At 46.6% G+C, this 19,866-nt stretch overlaps 1 protein-coding gene across 1 annotated transcript in view; it reads left to right on the top strand.

The window, feature by feature from the left end:
- The first annotated feature begins 511 nt into the window (after nt 1-511).
- SCTR (secretin receptor) overlaps nt 512-19,866 on the top strand; it is a 41,476-nt gene continuing 22,121 nt past the window's right edge. Inside the window, exons 1-2 of the mRNA XM_024759159.1 lie at nt 512-868; nt 12,459-12,564. Coding sequence (XP_024614927.1) covers nt 818-868; nt 12,459-12,564 — 157 coding nt within the window. The 5' untranslated portion in view covers nt 512-817. The remainder of the gene's footprint in view (nt 869-12,458; nt 12,565-19,866) is intronic.

Raw genomic sequence — 19,866 nt, 5'->3', positions numbered from 1 at the left:
TGCCTTGTACCGAGAGGCCAAAAGCCAACCTCCAGGACATCTGAGGCCTCAGACTCAGCATGAGCGGCTGCTGGGCACACCTGCCTGATGCTGAAATAGCCTCCCGGGGACACCAGGAAGCACAAAGCCTCCAGCACAGCCCCAAACGCCTGGGTGCACCGGATGGTCTTCCTCCGTCTCACCTGATCATCAAAGGCTTCTCAGTGTGGTGGGTGTGCAACTTTCTGGAATGAGCGTGTGTAACTAATCAGAAAGAAAAATAAAGTGAAAATCGGAAATAGAGTAGCTGCCCCCCAGAATAGATGCCATAGCGATTTCCCAAGCGCCCGCTGTGTCACAGGGCACTCGCCCAACCTTCTTTCACCGGAAGGTAGGTGGGTATTATTAGACGTGTTGTTCCGGAGGAGAACAGAGGCTCGAAAAGGTGGCGCACGCCGCGCAGCGGCGGCGGGGCTGACCCGGGCTTTGGGGAGGGCTCTTTCCGTCCGTGGGGGTGTGTCGGCGGGGCAGGCCGAGGCCGTGGGAGCCGCTGCGGCCGCGCCTTCCCTCTGCCTCTTCCGCCGCCGACCTCCGCGCGGGACCTCAGCCAGCCGCGGTGGGCGGAGGACTGCACGCCGCGCCGCGTCCTTATCAACCGGCCGGGCGGCGTGGCTCGCGGCCACCTAGTCCGAGGAGGCGAAGTCCCGGGTGGGGCCATGGCTCCTCGGGGCGCGGGGGCCGACCAGGATCCGAGAGGAGGCTGGGAGCGCTGAGCCCGGAACGGGTGGTGCGCGCGGGCAGGCGGCCGTCGGGGCGCCCAGGGAGCGCACGCGGCACCATGCGCGCCCTCCTGCCTCCGCTGCTGCTGCTCGCCTGCGCCGCGCACGCCGTGAGTACGCGCGCCTCCGCGGGTCCCACGCGGGGTGGGGGTGGGGGACGATCTTCCGCTGGGGAGTGGGAGCCCTTCCTCCGCATGCGTCCCCCACAGCTACGATCTCTCTCCGCTCCTCTCCGGACGGCCCGCTCCTCCAAAACACCATCGGCGTGAGCCTGGGCGCAGGCAGCGCTGAGATAACCCCCTTGCCCTCCAGCCCACCCCTTCCTCCCGGCTGCGCCTCCGGGGCCCTCCTAGGCGGAGTTCTGGAGCCGCCCCTGGCCGTGCGTTTTGTGTGCCGAGCGCTTTGCCTGCGTTATCTCCTTGAAACCTCATCATCGCCTTTCGAGGTTGATGTGTTCACCCTCACTTTGCGGACAAGAAAAGCGAGACTTGGAAAGACCAAAAATCTTGCCCCGATAAAAGACAACTGGAACCCAATCCGTCTGCTCCAAAGCCTTGACATTTGCACACACACCGGGCTGCGGATGGGAAGACCTCCGAAAGCTCTGGCCGCAGCAGCTGCTGGTTCTGTGATGGGACCGCGTCTGCGGCTCTCCCCCTCGTCTCTCCAGTGGGTTTGGCTCCCCAATGTCTGTGTGTCTGGGGACTCCTGGGAGCAGCTGGTCTCCCCAAACCAGGCCCAGGGAGGAGCTGGCCGAGAACAGAGAAGGCAGCAGTGGGTGGCGTGTTTTTCTTTCTTTCTCGGAAACTCCAGGGAATCCGGGCCTCTCGCTGTGGGATTTCTGAATGGGAAAGTGGCTGCACCCAGACTGGCTGGCTGGAAGCGAGGGCGGGGGGTTGGGAAGTGGGCGCACAGATTCCAGAACCACTCTTTCCCACCAGCCTTCCAAACTGGCCGCCGGGGCCTCTGTCCCAAGAAACTTCACAGGGAGAGCACTTGGGGACCTAATTCTGAGTCTGCGGTCTCTGTCCTGGGCAAGTCCTTCCTGGTGTCCACTGACCTCGCCTTCCTGTAGTCCTATCCTGTTTGACTGCAAGAAAGACCTGCTTCCCGAGCTGACGGGAGTGTTGGCACGCAGTAGGGGCGGCTCTGTGGCATCCAGGCTGGCGTTTGGGGCTCTGTTCCCAGCTCGCTTGTAACTTGGAGCCTCTTGTTCTAGGGCTGGAGTTGGAATGTGCTAGGGCAACAGCACCCGCTCATTAGTCTGAGCTCCCACTTCAGGGAAATGCCACCTGAGACGGTGGGGACAGTTCAAAGCCCAGTGCAGCCTCCAGGTGTGTTGTGATTCGGTGCCCAGGGCTGGGAGGCAGCTGCTCCAGGTAGCTGGGCTTCAGGACTGAGGTTCAACCTACATTTTAATCTCAAGGGGACCCCGGTGTTATCTCAGGAATAAACAGAGGGGAAAGGAGAGCCTCCCCTTGGTTCAAGTCTTCTGTGTGCCTTGGAAGGATGTTTTATTATGCCCTGGTCCAGTTACCTCCTCTTACGGGGGAGCAAACTGAGACCCACAGAGAGCAGGGACCTTCCCCACATCAGTTGGTTTGTGGCAGCGCTGAAAATAGAGCCCAGAGCTCTGTCCGGGACGCCCTTTGTCTTTATGTGCATTTTCATACACTCCGGTACCGCTTTGTGTTCTTCGAGGTGGGTTCCTGTGTGTGAGTCTTGGTTCTCTGGTGATTTTATGGGCTTATCCAGACCTGAGGTTCACACTTCTTGGCAGAGAACTCCTTCAACAAATAGGAGTGGAACTGACTACTTCGGTTGGACTATTTCCCAGCCTATGAAACCCTGCTTTTTTTTTTCCTGTTTGTTTGAGGCGTCAGACATTCGATTTTGAAATTGAAGGGCATTCAAACAATTCTTTATTCATTTTGTGCTCCCTCTTGAGGGAAATCATAGGCATATTTCTAATTGTGGGGGGGGGGCAGTCACTAAGGCCAAATGCTTATTACTATCCCCTCCCCTGCCTTTCCACACAGGGTGATGTCGGGAGGGTCCCTTGCCAGTGGACTAACAAGTGCTGATGGCTGATGGGGCAGTTTTCTGAGACCTGGGTAGGAAACCCTGGCCACACCTCGCCTGTCCCCACCCGTGTCTCTCATGAGGACTTCTACCTGGAACGCTATTATTTACCAGCACATCTGTCCTCCCTGATATGTTCACTTCGAGCTTGAGCCTTGAGACTTAGTCTCGCTAATCCTTTATCCCTAGGGCCTGTCCCAGCGTAAGGGGGAGTCAATGAGTGTGTGTGGGCTGAATGAATGCATGAATGAGTGAATTAAATGATGGTGCTATCCATAGTGGCTGTCCTCAGCTGGGACAGTTTCATATAGCAACAGGTAGTGAAGCATGACATCTTGAAAGCAATCGTTGCTTACAAAATTGTACACAGATATGTCAGCAAAGGAGGAGGAGTCACTCGGGAGGGCTCTTTAATCCAGGGCATCTGGCAAGCTGCCCATCCGAGGACCTGAGTTAAGGGGGGTGCAGGGCTGCTTTTTCCTTCAAGCAGGGTTTCTTAACTTTGACGCTGTAATCCTGGATATTAAACCTGGGCTTTTCACAAGGGGTGCTGGGAGCGTCCCTGGACTCTAGCCACCAGAAGCTAGTGCCATCTCTCCAAGTCGTTCCAACACAAAGTGTCTCCAGACATTGCCAAATGCCCTCGGGGAGCAGGCAGGGCAAAACTGCCCTGGTTGAGAACCGCTGTCTTAAATGTAATGTTTCAGGGGAAATGCGTGAACAGGATTCACAATAGGTGTCACTGGATGTTGGATTCAGGGTAGTGGGGTTGGTGACAGGGAATCTGAGCCAGAGGACAGAAGCAGGTGTACCCGATGGAGACCCATTTCCAGACAAGTAGACTTCTGCAGGGCATGGGTTCCTTGGGCTTCTCCACCCTCCCTTCCCCCCCGCTTCATTCCTTCTCAGTTGACGGTACAGAAACACAGAAACTCGAAGAATGGGGTCTGGCACGCATGGTGGTCCCCACCCCTCTCTGGGCTACATCTGGACCCAGAGGCTGACGAGCTCTGTGGCAGCTGGGTGAGCAGAATTTTAGGAAGGCCTGCAAAGGCCACCAGAGGATCTGGCTACTGTGGCCTCTTAGAGGAAAATCACTGGGAGTTTTGGACAATATTCTGAGGAAGCATCTGTGCATTTCTTTTGGGGTGTTTACTGTCCCTAAGTTAACGTGACTGATGATCATGACGGTGATGACGGTGAAGGCTTCCCGTACTGAGCACTTACTTCACACCAGGTACTCTGCTCAGTCCTTCCTGGCACTGATTTACTTCTCACACCAACAACCAGTACCCTCATTGTGCACATGACACAGAGGCTCAGAGAGAGGTGAAGCCACTGGTCAAGGTCACCCAGCTGGACACGGTGGCGTGAGGACCCGAACCCAGCTGTTCTTAGCCAGAATGTGCGTCTGCTCCCAAAGAGAGGCCGCTCTGGTTTCTGGTGCCCAAGGCGCTGTCATGAAATTCTCTCCCAAACCGCAAAACGACACTAATTTTAGTTTAATCTGATCACTTCATAAAACATAAACAAAATACTGTCAGGACACAGCATTTTATTGAGGGGGCCAGAGATGAGCTTGGGGCCACGAAGTCCAACAGGAGGTGTGCTTCCCACACTGTTTAGGGGAGTCCTCTAGGCTTTGGCACCCCCTTTAGGAGATGCTATAGAGTTCCCCTCCCTCTGTCCCATCCCCGGTATTCCCCGCATGCCAGGGACGGGCAGAGCTTTCTTCCTGGCACCCCTTGTTGAAAGCGCAGACTTAATAACCAGGATTAGAGCTCTGCCCACAGGGCGGCCCCTGCAGTGGCCCCTGGTTTGGTGCCTGCACCCCTGCCCTTAGCAAGCTGAGGTTTCTCACCACTGACCTTCACTCGGGCTCTGGAACAACCTGCAGCCCAAGGCAAGCCCCACAACACTCAGATCCTATCTGCTTGCTTACATGACAAACAGAGGGCTGCCCAGCATTCGAGAGGACACGAGAAAACAGGGATCTCCTGGGACCCACCCAGCTTCAACAGGCCTTGTCTGACAGAGTCCAGGGGGCCTCTGGGGAAGGGACCTCCCCGGTGCAACATGTCCTGCCCGTCGTGCTGCCAGGATTCCTGAGTTTTCCAGACTTCAGAATCCCTTTGTGCCCCACATCAGTTCCCTTTACCTTGGCTCCCAGAGGCTCCCCCTGGTGTCTTCTCAGATTTCTAACCTCACCACCTCCTCTTTCATTTTCAACAGACCGGGTCTACCTCCCATTTCCTGAGAGTCAGGGAAAGAACTTCCTCTGAGCAACATCTTGCTCTCACAGATGTGTCTGAATTGTACCCTCCTGTGCCCTTCCTTCTGCCATAACAGAGCACCACAGACTGGGGGCCTTAAACAGTGGACGTTTATCTTCTCATAGTTCTGGAGGCTGGAAGTCCCAGATCCAGGGCCAGCATGGCCGGGTTCTGGGGAGCCCTCCCTCCCCAGACGGCTTGTAGACAGCTGCCTTACCCTCACATGGCCTTTCCTCTGAGCGGGCAGAGAGAGAGTGAGCCCTCTGGTGTCTCTTCTCATAAGACCACTAAGCTATCAGATCTGGGCCCCAACCCCTTAGACCTCATTTGACCTTAATTACCTCCTTATGGGCCCATCTCCAAACAGAGCCACACCCGGGGTTAGGGCATCAGTATATTCATTGGGGGATACAGATATCCTGTCCACAACACATCCAGGCGGAACAGAGGCTCTGCTCCGGCCCACGGCCATCCCTACACCCGTGCTCCCACCCCCGCCCCTACCATGCTCAGTGACCTGTGTCCTGAGACGACAAAGAGGCAGCCCAGTCCTCACCCACGACCCCTGCCCACACCTCCACCCATTTCTCAGCCAGCCACACCCTGGCTCCCACACGCCACCCACGGGCTTTAGTCACCAGGGCCTATGTTGTCCCATTCACTAGACAGGGTGCAGCCTTTGGTCTACCCGGGGACCACATGACTGATGAGAGGAGCTGGACGTTAATGAATGACGAGATCAAGGTAGCAGGCACACACGCAGACTGTCCTGGTCAAACTGGGCAGGACACCCATGGGACCCCAGCCTCTTGGAAGCATTCCGTGCCAGGACACCCTGTCCCTTTCCCTGCCTTGGCTCCTACCCTTCGCTGTTCCCACCACACCTCTCGAGACGTTTCTCCTCTCGCATGGTCCCTCCAGTGGCTAGGCCTCTCCTCTCTCGTGGCTCCTCCTCTCGCGTGGCTGGCTCCTCCTCGCGCAAGGTTCCTCCTCTGGTGTGGGCCTTTCTTACGCTCTTATTCCCAGCCTGAGCGGGTCGTTCCCCGAGGCTCTGCCTCTGGCCTTTGGTCTTCTGGATCTGCTCCCTCTTACCGTGTGAGCTTCTTTGGCCGTCTTACCGCGTCACAAGCCCAGTCTTGCTCAACCACACTTCTCTCACCTCAGCTCCCAGGCCTACATCTCGTTTCCTTGTGCTTGGAGCTGTCGAGGCACCCAGAGCAGATGCATCATGGGAGCCACGCCAGCCCTGCCCTCAGCTGGCCCTCAGACCCCCATCGGCTCCGTCTCGTCCGTCCGCATCCTCTCCGCTCTGTGGGGATGACTTCTTGGGTGCAGCCGCCTGCCGGGGGCCCCTGCCGCCGCTGGTGGTCCATCGTGACCTGGCGGCTGCCTTCCCCACGCGCTCCCGCCTCGGGTCACTCTGACTTCTTGGAGCCGGTGAGCTCCGGGAGCAGGACCCGCGTCCATTCGCCTTTGATTGCGGGGCGTCCTGGGGGCCCAGTAAGTGTTTGATGACGTTTTGTGCTTCGAACTGGTTGTACGATCGAGTGCCCTCTTTCTTTCTCATCCTATAAACTAGACTAGTATTTCTCTTGTTTCCCCCTTGAAACTATTCCTTTCCGGTCTCAATGTTGACAGGTGAGTAATTATATTGTAAAGTGTGATGAGCAAAGTGATGTTGCGTTTCTTCACCTCCTTCAGAATTCAACAGGTTTTCATTGTATCTCCTCCCAGATTTTACCTTTTCGTATTTAAGAGTCCAAAATAGCTAACAGAACCCTCTCTTCACATCTTTCCTCTCTTACTTTGGGGTCTGCCTCGTTATTTTCTCTCTCTGCAGGTTGGACTTTTCTATCTCCAAATTATTCATTAATTGGATAATTACTCAAGTGACTAGGAGCTTTTTCACTCCTTCAGAGATTCAAAAATTTACTTCCTCCGTGTGCTTTCTTAGGAAGTTACTAGAGAACGTGATTCTGTAAAACAAGGAAGAAGAGTAAAGAAAAAGGGAGTCCAGCAAATGGAACTCCAGCAGGGGGAGCGGGGAGCGGCCCCCAAAACCACAGGCCGGTGTTGGGAAGAGGAAGGAGGTCTGTGGGAGGGAGGGCTCCAGGGGAAAACGAATAGGACTGTTTTTCTTTTAACATCTTTATTGGAGTATAGTTGCTTTACAATGGTGTGTTAGTCTCTGCTGTATAACAAAGTGAATCAGCTATACATATACATATGTTCCCATATCTCTTCCTTCTTGTGTCTCCCTGCCTCCCACCCTCCCTATCCCACCCCTCTAGGTGGTCACAAAGCACCGAGCTGATCTCCCTGTGCTATGCGGCTGCTTCCCACTAGCTATCTACCTTACCTTTGGTAGTGTATATATGTCCATGCCACTCGCTCACCTTGTCCCAGCTTACCCTTCTCCCTCCCTGTGTCCCCAGGTCCATTCTCTATGTCTGCATCTTTATTCCTGTCCTGCCCCTAGGCTCTTCATGACCATTTTTTTCCTTAGATTCCATATATATGTGTTAGCATACGGTATTTGTTTTTCTCTTTCTGACTTACTTCACTCTGTATGACAGACTCTGGGTCCATCCACCTCACTGCAAATAACTCAATTTTGTTTCTTTTTATGGCTGAGTAATATTCCGTTGTATGTATGTGCCACATCTTCTTTATCCATTCATCTGTCGATGGACACTTATGTTGCTTCCATGTCCTGGCTATTGTAAATAGAGCTGCAGTGAGCATTGTGGTACATGACTCTTTTTGAATTATGGTTTTCTCAGGGTATATGCCCCGTAGTGAGATTGCTGGGTCATATGGTAGTTCTATTTTTAGTTTTTTAAGGAACCTCCATACTGTTCTCCACAGTGGCTGTATCAGTTTACATTCCCACCAACAGTGCAAGAGTGTTCCCTTTTCTCCACACACTCTCCAGCATGTATTGTTTGTAGATTTTTTGATGATGGCCATTCTGACCGGTTTGAGGTGGTACCTCACTGTAGTTTTGATTTGCATTTCTCTAATGATTAGTGATGTTGAGCATCCTTTCATGTGTTTGCTGGCCATCTGTATATCTTCTCTGGAGAAATGTCTATTTAGGTCTTCTGCCCACTTTTGGACTGTTTGTTTTTTTGTTATTGAGCTGCATGAGCTGCTTGGAAATTTTGGAGATTAATCCTTTGTCGGTTGCTTCATTTGCAAATATTTTCTGCCATTCTGAGAGTTGTCTTTTCGTCTTGTTTATGGTTTCCTTTGCTATGCAGAAGCTTTTGAGTTTCATTAGGTCCCATTTGTTTATTTTTGTTTTTATTTCCATTTCTCTAGGAGTGGGTCAAAAACGATCTTGCTGTGATTTATGTCATAGAGTGTTCTGCCTATGTTTTCCCCTAAGAGACAAACTTGATTTTTAAAAACTGTTTAAAGGGAACTTTTCAGTACTAATAGCTCTTGTTTTGAGGAAAATTTTATATTAATTTTAGCAATACTTTCACCTTCACTTGTTTCTCCTCCTGTGAATTTTAAGTAAAATTATATTTAATACTTTTTTTTAAAGGGGGTGAACTATAGATGATAGTTTTTTTCTTCTTCATCTTTTTTTTTTCTTTTTTGTCTTTAAAAATATTTTCTGGCCCCCTGTATTGGCAGCGTGGAGTCTTAACCACTAGACCGCCAGGGAAGTCCCAGTTTATTCAATTTTAATGGAAGGATAAGGGTAAAAGAAATGTGGGATGGTTCACTTCGTACCCACTAAGATGGATATTATTAGCACAGAATAACAACGGTTGATGAGGACATAGAGAAATTAGAACTCTATGCATTGCTGGCGGGAAGGTAATATGGGGCAGCTGCTGTGGAAAACAGTGTGGTGGTTTCTTAAAAAAGTAAACACAGAATTACCATATGATCCACACATTTTGCTTCTGGGTACGTACCCAGAAGAATCAAAGCAGGGACTCGAAAAGATATTTGTACATCTCTGTTCCTGGCTGCATTATTCACAGTAGCCAAGAGATGGAAACAACCCAGCGATGAATGGATGAACAAAGTGTGGTCTGTCCATACAATGGAATAGTATTCTTCCTTAAAAAGGAAGGAAATTCTGATAGATGCTACAATGTGGATGTGAAATGAGCCAGACACGAAAAAGCAGATATTGCATGACTCCAATTATATGAAGTACCTAGAACAGACACATTCATAGAATCAGAAAGTAGAATAGAGGTTACCAGGGACTCCAGGAAGGGTAACGGATAGTTACTATTTAATTGGTACAGAGTTTCTGTTGGGCCAGTTGAAAAGTCCTGGAGATGGATAGGGGTGATCATTGTACAACTCTGTACACTAAACCACGGTTAAAATGGTAAATGTTATGTATATTTTACTACAACTTAAGAAAAAGAAATGTAGAATGAAAAGAAAAAGTTAAACTGTCTTCTGATGTTTATTTTTGCATAGTCCCAGGGAAAAACACAAAGGAAGTTAAATTTTTCTTGGAGAGGTTCCCACTGTAGGTGTTCCCTCACTCCTCATCTTGCTCCATCGCTCTCAAGACCCTCTTTGCTGCAGCGCCCCTTTCTTCATTTCCAGCAATGCACATGGCCACCCACTTTGGGGAAACGTCACTCCTACCCAGTCAGCTGTGCTGTGTAACAGTCACAGAAACTCAGTGGCACATAGCAATGCACGTTTACTTCTTTCTTAGTGTTTGCAAGTGAGCTGGGGTTTGACTGACCAGCTATGATACTGACGTTGATCCAGTCAAGGTGCAAAACAAGTTTGCAACCCTGAGGACCCTTCGTGGTGCCCTGTTAGAGTCACACCTCCCTCCCTCCCACCCTCACCCTCCCTTCACTCCTGACAACCACTAATAGGGTCTCCATTTCTATTGATATAATTTTGCTGTTTCAAGAATGTTATATAAATGATGTGGAATCTAAAAATAATGATACAAATGAATGTATTGACAAAACAGACTCACAGACATAGAGAACAAACTTATGGTTACCAAAGGGGAAAGGGGGTGGAGGGATAAATTAGGTGTTTGAGATTAACATATACACACTACGCTATATAAAATAGATAACCAACAAGGACCTACTGTACAGCACAGGGAACTCTACTCAGTACTCTGTAATAACCTGTATGGGGAAAGAATCTGAAAAAGAATGGACACATGTATAACTGAATCACTTTGCTGTACACCTGAAACTAACACAAAGGTTGTAAATCAACTATACCCCAATATAAAATAATTAAATTTAAAAAAGAATGTTATATAAATGGAATCATACAGTATGTAACCATTTGGGATTGGCTTTTTCATTCAGCATATTTCTCTGGATATTCATTTAAGTTGGTCCATGTATTACTACTTTGTTCCTTTTTATTGCTGAGTAGAATTTCATAGTATGGATGTACCATAGTTTGTTTAACCATTTACCCATTGAAAGGCATCTGGACTGTTACAGTTTTGGGCTGTTAGGAATAAAGCTGCTACAAATAGTAGTGTACAGGGTTTTTTTTCTGAATATACGTTTTCATTTCTCCGGGGTAAATGCCCAAGAGTGCAATGGCTGGGTCATATGATAGTTGCATGTTTAGCTTTTCTTAAGACACTGTCAACCTGTTTTCCAGAGTGGTTGTCTCATTTTACAGTCCCACCAGCAATGTGTCCGTGACCTAGTTTCACCACAACCTCGCCAGCATTGTTGTCATTTTTTATGTTAGATATTCTGATAAGCATGTAGTGATATCACATTACCATTTCAATTTGCATTTACCTAATAGCTAATAATGTTGAACATCTTTTCATGTGCTTATTTGCCATCTGTGTGTCTTCTCTGAAATGTCTTTTCATGCATTTTGCCTATGTTCTAAATAGATTTTTTTTTTTTTTTTGGCCACGTTGGGTCTTCGTTGCTGCGTGCGAACTTTCTCTAGTTGTGGCGAGCAGGGGCTACTCTTCTTTGCGGTGCGTGGGTTTCTCATTGCGGTGGCTTCTCTTATTGTGGAGCACAGGCTCTAGGTGTGCTGGCTTCAGTAGCTGCAGCACACAGGCTCAGTAGTTGTGGCTCACAGGCTCCAGAGCACAGGCTCAGTAGTTGTGGCCTGTGGGCTCTAGGGCACACAGGCTTCAATAGTTGTGGCGCATGGGCTTAGTTGCTCCGCGGCACGTGGGATCTTCCTGGACCAGGGATCGAACCTGCTTCCCCTGCACTGGCAGGTGGATTCTTAACCACTGCACCACCAGGGAAGTCCTTAAATAGATTTTTTAATTTGTTTACTATTGAGTTTTGAATGTTCTCTGTCTGTTCTAGATATTAGTTCTAATTTGCAGATTGCACATATCGTCTCCTCATCTGTAGCTTGCCTTTTCATCCTCTTAACATGGTTTTTCTTGGAGCAAAAGTTTTTAATTTTGGTGAAGTCCAATTTATCAATTTTTTCTTTTTATGGATTGTGCTTTTGGTGTCAAGTATAAGAAATCTTTGCCTGGCCTTACATCTTGAAGATTTTCTATGTTTTTTCTAAAAGTTTTAGTTTAATGTTTTGCGCTCAAGTCCATGATCATTTTGAGGTAATTTTTGTACAAGGTATGAGTCTTAGTTCAAGGTTCATTTTGTTATCTGTAGCTGTCCAGTCGCTCTAACACCATTGCCTGTTCTTCTACTAATACCATGCTGTTTTGATTACTGTAGCTATACAGCGAGTCTTTAAAGTAGGTGAACTGATTTCTCCCCCTTATTCTTTTTAAATTAATATAATTTATTTCGTTGAGAGGATTTAGGTTTACAGAAAAAGTCTGCAGAAAGTACAAAGAATGACCATATACCCCCTCAACCCTTCCTCTCCAGTGTCTCCTGTTACTAATGTCTTGCATAAAAGTGGTGCATTTGTTAAAATTGATGAGCTAATATTGATACATTAACTAAAGTCTCTAGTTTACATTACTTTTTTTACAGGTCTTTTTTATTGAAGTATAGTTGCTGTACGATACTGTATAGGCTATAGGTGTACAATTAGTGATTCACAATTTTTAAAGGTTATGCTCCATTTATAGTTATTGTAAAATATGGGCTCTGTTCCCTGTGTTGTACAACGTATCCTTGTAGCTTGTTTTATACCTAGCAGCTTGTACCTCTTACTGCCCTGCCCCTAGCTTGCCCTCCTTCCCTCTTCCTGCTGGTAACCACAAGTTTGTTGTCTGTATCTATGAGCATGCTCTTTTTTTTGTCATATTCACTAGTCTGTCTTCCTCATTTTGAGTCTCCATTGTCTGGCCCCGCCCTGCGTACTAGACTCAGCTTCGTGACAGTGACGAGCATTCTCGACTTTGGGCTTGCAGGTGGGAGCCCTCCCTCGGCTGTGTGCTGTGCTGCAGGTGCTGCGGGAAGAACGGGACCAGTGTCTGCAGGGACTCGCCGAGGAGAAGGCCAGGCACCCGGCCCCAGGTACGTGCACACCTGGGCCCACTCTGGGATGTGAGTTGCGTCCAGGTCTACTGGGTTGGGGGCAGGTAGGGGCTGGAGCAGCTGTGTCCTTTCAGAGAATAAGCTGAGGGGACGGGCCTGGAGTGACCCTGGTGACCAGTCTATACACACCCAGAGAAACCATGTCATTGCCTCTCTTTGGTTCTCTGAGTTTGTGGTTACGGCCAGGGTTGTTGAACCATTAGCTTCTGCATGATGACTTCACCAAGGTAAGCTTTTGGTGAGAATTACTTATCAAGGCAGTGTACTTCTCACCCATTCTCTCACCTCTACTGCTAGTTTGATGGGAGAGGCAGCGTGGGGTCTGGAAAACTTGGAGTCCATTGCTGGCTGACCCTCACCGGCTGTGTGAACACGGACAGATTATTTAACCTTCTGAGTCTTGCTTCACTGATCTATAAAACACAGGTGATAAAGTCTACATCAGAATTATAAAGATATATGAGATAAAGTATGTTAATACAGGTGTTTCTTAAATATTATTATTTTAAATATTATTAATTTAAATATTTGTTATTAGTTAGGACTGTAAATATTATTAATTTGATATTTACATGTTAATTTTATTTCTGTTCCCTTCCTTCACTTATCTGCTTTGCTTTCACTCATCTAAGGGCAGGGAGGGATGTAGCATTAAGAGAAGAATCCTTTACAGGTAGTCAGACAAAGACTTGTACAGGCAAGGTCTTAGCAGCACGGGTTACAAATAGGCAACAGGTGGAAACAACCCAAGTGTCTGTCAGCTGATGAATGGGTAACGAAGATGTGGTCTGTACATACAATAGAACAGTATTCAGTCTTAAAAAGGAATGAAGTACTGATACTACCACATGGATAAATTTTTTAAAAAGTGAAGTGAAAGAAGTCTGTTGTAAGAGGCCATGTGTTATATGATTCTCCTTGTATGAAATGTCCAGATTAGACAAATTCATAGAGACAGAAGTTAGATTCATGGTTGTCAGGGGCTCAGGGGAAATGGCTGGGGAGTAACTGTGTAGGAACTGCCTTTTGGTCGTGGTGAAGTGTCTACAACTGGATAGAGGTGCCGGTCACACAACACTGTGAATGTACTAAATGCCACTGATTGTACTTTAAAATGGCTAATGGTTAATTTTATGTGATGTGAATTTCTTTTTAATAGACTTTATTTTTTAGAGCAGTTCCCTGCAGAGTGGAGCAGAAAGTACAGAGCGTTCCCACGTACTCTCTGCTAGCCCCTCCCACCCAAACACACAGTCTCCCTCACCGTCAGCATCCTGCAGCCGGTGCTACATTGGTTACAGCTGATGAACCTACACACCATCGTCACTCAGAGTCCACAGTTTACATTAGGGGTCACCCTTAGTGTTCATATTCAGTGGGTTTTTGAAAATGTATGATTGCATGTATCCACAATTATACTATCATACAGAGTAGTCTCTCTTGCCTGAAAATCCTCTGTGCTCCACCTATGCATCCCGCTCTCTCCTCTAACCCTTGGCAACCACTGATCTTTTTACTCTCTCCATAGTTTTGCCTTTTCCAGAAAGTCATATAGTTGGAATCATGCAGTGTGTAATCTTTTCAGGTTGGTTTCTTTCACTTGGTAATATACATTTAAGGTTTTTCTCATGTCTTTTCATGGCTTGGTAGCTCATTTCTTCTTTGAGCTGAAGAATATTCCACTGTCTGGATGTGCCACAGTTTATCCATTCTCCTACTGAAAGACATCTTGGTTGCTTCCAAGTTTTGGCAATTCTAAATCAAGTTGTTCTCTGCAGACATAAGTTTTCAATTCATTTGGATAAATACCAAAGAGAATGGTTGCTAGATCGTATGGTGAGAGCATGTTCAGTTTCGTAAGAAGCTGCCAAAACTGTCTTTCAAGTGGCTGCGCCATTTTAATTTCCCACCAGCAGTGAATGAGCGTTCCTGTAGCTCCACATCCTTGACAACATTTGATGTTGTCAGTGTTTTGCTTTGTTTTTTTAATTGTAGTGAAATACGTGTAACGTAAATTTTACTGTCTTAACCATTTTTCTTTCTTTTTCTTCTAGTTTTATTGAGATACAGTTGACACACAGCAGTGTATAAGTTTAAGGTGCACAGCATAATGATCTGACTTACATACATCATGAAGTGACTATCACAAGAAGTTTAGTGACACCATCATCTCCTATAGGTGCAGAGTTAAAGAACTAGAAAAAAATGGCGTGACGAGAACTCTGGAGATTGCTCTCTGAGCGACCTTCACATATAACACACAGCAGTGGTGACTGTGTTTATCAGGCTGCACGCCACATCCCTACCACTTACTTATCTTATAACTGGAAGTTTGTACCTTTTGACCACCTTCCTGCAGTTCCCCCCAGCCCGGCCTCTGGTACCCACAAATCTGATCTCTGTCTACGAATTTGTCTGTTTGATTGTTTTCAAAGTATAATGGACCTACAACGCTATGTTAGTTTCTGATACAGAACATAGTGATTTAATATTTCTATATGTTTCAAAATGATCACCAAGACAAGTCTAGTTATGATGTGTCACCATACAAAGATATTACATAGTTATTAACTACATTCCCCACTCTGTACATTTCATACCGGTGACTCATTTATTTTGCAACTGGGACTTTGTATCTCTTAATATCCCTCACTTATTTCTTTCCTCCCCCACCCTGCCTCCCTCTGGCAACCACCTGTTTGTTCTCTGTAACGTGTTTCTTTTTAGTTATGTTTGTTCATTTGTTTTATAGATTCCACATTTATAAAATCATAGAAATCATAGTGAAATCGTATAGTATTTGTCTTTGTCTGACTTATTTCACTTATCATAATACCCTCTAGGTCCATGCATATCGTCACAACTGGCAAGATTTCATTCTTTTTTATGACTAACATTCCATTGTGTATATATGTACCACATCTTCTTTATCTGTGCATTCATCTGTTGATGGGCACTTGGGTTGCTTCTGTATCTTGACTATTGTAAATAATGCAGTGAACATAGGGGTGCATGAATCTTTTCTAGTTACTGTTTTTGTTTTCTTTGGATAAATACCCAGGAGTGGAATTGCTGGATCATGTGATAATTCTATTTTTTAAGTTTTTGAGGACTTTCCATAGTTTCTCCCCAGTGGCTGAAGCTTCCCTGATGATCAGTGATGTTGAGCATCTTTTCATGTGCCTGTTGGCCATCTGTATGTCTTCTTTGAAGAAATTTAAAAAGAAGTTTAAAAAAACATGTAAACTTCATCAACTTAACCATTTCTCAGTGTACAGTACAGTTGTGTTAAGTTCACATTGCTGTGCACCCAATCTCCAAAACCTTTTATCTTGCAAAACTGGAGCTCTATACCCATTAAACAACAACTCTTTTCCTCTCTTCCATTATCCCCTGGGAACCATCATTCTGCTTTCTGTTTCTGTGGATTGAATGGTTCTAGGTACCACAAATAACTGGAATCATACGGTATTTGTCTTTTTGTGATTGGCCTATGGTATCTCATTGAGGTTTTGATCTGCATTTACATGATAATTAGTGATGTTGAGCATATTCTCCTGTGTTTCTTGGCCATTTGTATGTTTTCTTTAAAGAAATGTCCTTTCAAGTCCTTTGACCATTTTTAAATAGGGTTGTTTGGTTTTTTGTTATGGAGTTGTAGTTCTTTATATATTCTGGATATTAACCCTTTATCAGATATATGATTTGCAAATGATTTCTGTTGTTCTGTAGGTTGCCTTTTCATTCTGTTGATTGTGTCCTTTGATGTACAAGTTTTTAAGTTTGATGTATAACCTAATATATCTAATTTTACTTTTGTTGTCAGTTCTTTTGGTGTCATATCCAAGAAAGCATTGCCAAATCCAATCTCATGAAACTTCCTCTAAGAATTTTATAGTTTTAGCTCTTACATTTAGGTCCTTGGTCCATTTTTGAGTTAATTTTTATGTGTGGTATAAGGTAAAGGTCCATCTTCATTCTTTTGCACATGGACATTCAGTTTTCCCAGCACCATTTGTTGAAAGACTGTCCTTTTCCCATTGAATGGTCTTGGCACCTTGCTAAAAAAATCACTTGACCATATATGTGAAGGTTTATTTGGGGGCTCTCTTTCCTATTACATTGGTCTATATGTCTGTCTTTATGCCAGTACCACACTGTTTTGATTACTGTAGCTTTCAAATGGGTTTTGAAATCAGGAAATATGAGATCCCCAAATTTGTTGTTTTTCAAGATGGTTTTAACTATTCCCAGGTCCTTTGAGATTCCATTAAGAATTTTAGGATGAATTTTTCTATTTCTGAAAATAATATTAAATACATAAATATTAAATGAAATATTTCTGTCATTGGGATTTCTTTGTTGTTGTTGGTTTTGGCTGTGCCATGCATCTTGCGGGATCTCAGTTCCCTGACCAGGGATTGAACCTGGGCCATGGCGGTGAAAGCCCATAATCCGAACCACTAGGCAACCAGGGAAGTCCCTGTCATTGGGATTTTGATAAAGATTGCATTGAATCTGTAGATCACTTTGGGTAGTATTGACATCTTAAAATATTATGACATCTAATCCATGAATACAGGTTGTCTTTCCATTTATTTGTGCCTTTAATTTCTTTCAGCAGTGTTTGGTAGTTTTCAGTGTGCATGTCTTTCACGTTGGTAGTTAGGTTTATTCATAAGGTTTTTGTTCTTTTTAATGCTATTGTAAATGGATTTGTTTCATAATTTCCTTTGTAGGTTGTTCCTCACTAGTGTATAGGAATGCAACTAATTTTTGTGTGTTGATTTTATATCTACCCTGTCACTTTGGTGAGTCCATTTGAGGCATCATTAGGGTTTTCTACACATAAGATCACATTGTTTGCAAACAGAGATAATTTTACTTCTTTCCTCCAATTTGGACACCTTTTATTTATTTTTCTTGCCTACTTGCTATACGCTAGGGCTTCCAGTACTATGCTGAATACAAGTGGCAAAAGTGGGTGTCCTTGTCTTGTTCCTGATCTTATAGAAAAAGCTTTCAGGCTTCATCATTGAGTATGATGTTCGCTGTGGCCTTTATATATATGGCCTTTATTATATTGAGATAGTTTCTTTTTATTTCTAGCATAAGTGTTTTTTATCATGAAAGGGTGTTGAATCTTGTCAAATACTTTTTCTGCACCAGCTGAGATGATCCTGTGGTTTTTGTTCTTCATTTTGTTAATGTGGTGTATCGCATTGAGCAATATTCACATTTTGAACCACCCCTGCATCGCAGGAATAGATCCCACTTGGTCATAGTGTATAATTGTTTTCATGTGCTGTTCAATTCAATGCGCTAGTATTTTGTTGAGAACTTTTACATCAATGTTCATCGCAGATATTGGTCTGTAGTTTTCTTTTCTTGTAGAGTCTTTGTGTGGCTTTGGTATCAGGGTGATGGTGGCCTCATAGAATGATTTTGCAAGTGTTTCCTCCTTTACGGTTTTTTGGAAGCCTTTGAGGAGGCTTGGTGTTAATTCCTCTAAACATTTGGTAGACCCTGTCGGTGAGGCCATCTGGGCTTTTGTTGTTGAGAGATTTTTTATGACACATTCCATCTCCCGACTAGTTAGAGGTCTGCTCCGAGTTTTTACTTGCTCATACCTCCGTCTTGGTAGGTTGTGTGTTTCTGGGAATTGATCCTTTCCATCTAGGTTATCTGGCTTGTCGGCGTACAGACCAGACAGGTCCTTCTGCAGTACTCTTATCTCCAAGTCATGGCCTTTGCTCTTGGGATCCTTGGACTGTTGGTCGCCCACTTTCTCGTCCCCCACGGCCAGGCCCGTGACTCCTTCCCTGCCCCCCTCCCAGGAATCTGGCTGCCCCCGAACCGCGGCTGCCGCTGTGCCTTCTGGTCGTCTCAGCTGTGTCCGCCAGGACTTCCCCTCCCCTCCCTCCCCTCCCTCCCGTCCCGCATCCCGCTCCCTGAACACAACTGTCTGCCCTCTGGTGGCGATGGCGGCGCTATGTGTGTGGCTGCGAGGGGAAGGCAGCCCCATCTCTGCATTTTCCAAAAGAAAGAGAGAGGAAGAGGGGTGCAGAGGGGGAACGGGGAGCCCAGGCTTTTAAATTAGGCTGTGTGATCTTGAACAAGTTCTATGTCTCTGGGCCTCAGTTTCAACATCTGTTTTATTGGGTTGGTGTGAAATTGAAAGAATCCGTTCAAAAAATATTTAGCACTTCTTGCTGTGAGGTGAGAATGGTGAGTAAAAAGGAGCTTGGACTCCTCTCTTATGGCTTAGGAATGTGTTTTTGTACATGTGGCAGAGACTTGGTAAGCAAGCTTCACCAAATAGGGGTCGGTTTCTTAGACACCACAAAAGATCCAGAGCTGGTGCAGAGTTCCCAGGTGTCCAGATCCCTCCTGTCTTTCTGCTCAATGTGTGGCATTCGCCTCCTGGTTGTAAGGTGGCTGCAGCACTTCCAGGGAGGAGGGGGGAGTATTTTGGGGGAGAAGAGATGAAGGTCGTGAGTTCAGTTCTAGACACGGAGTGGAGGCTTCAGAGGAGGGCCGGGCTGGGGAACACTTCTGTCTGGCTGGCAACTGAGGCTGAGGTTGCAGGAGGAGAGGATGAGGGAAGGGGAGGAGGAGAGGGCCCCGGAGCGGCCCCGGGCCCCTGCACGAATCCATCAGGAGCAGCCGGGGGCAGGAGGAAGGTGGTGCCGTGGGCGGCAGAGGCCCAGCAGTGTGGGTGCTGCGATGGGCTTCAGTGGAGTCACCCGTCCTCTGCATGAGGGACGGGGCAGGATGACAACTTCCTTCCGTAGGTTGAGCCTTTCCTTCCCCTCTGCTGGCTGTGGCAGGTTCTTCGGGGGAGCCAGACAGTAGTCTTACGGCTCACAGGGGCCCACCATTGAGCCACAGCCTCCTGACTTCCTGGGCCCTCCTGTCACCCCAGAAACTACAGCTGCCTGCATGTCCCCAAGGTGAACGCCAGAAATTCCCGTGACAGAGCGTGGGACTTGCATTCAGGCCTGAGGGATAAAGCCTAGAATGGCAAGCCACTGGGAGAGATGATGGTGAACTTTAGTTCACACTTAGAAGTTACAGACTGTTATTTTAAAAATAAGCATCTGAAGTGTTTAAATGTCCTATTGCTCCCCAGTGGCTGCAGGATGAGGTTTAGCTCCCACTCCCTTGTCCACGCATCCATCCCAGACATTGCCGCTTGGCTCAACCAAATTGCTTACAACTTCCTGACCGTGTATGTTTCTCTCATGCCTCTGCGCCTTTGCACATGCTGATCCCTCTGCT

The sequence above is a fragment of the Neophocaena asiaeorientalis genome, unplaced genomic scaffold (assembly GCF_003031525.2).
Source record: "Neophocaena asiaeorientalis asiaeorientalis breed wild unplaced genomic scaffold, Neophocaena_asiaeorientalis_V1.1 scaffold593, whole genome shotgun sequence".
NCBI classification, from domain to species: Eukaryota; Metazoa; Chordata; class Mammalia; order Artiodactyla; family Phocoenidae; genus Neophocaena; species Neophocaena asiaeorientalis.
This window is presented reverse-complemented; position numbering and strand designations above follow the sequence as displayed.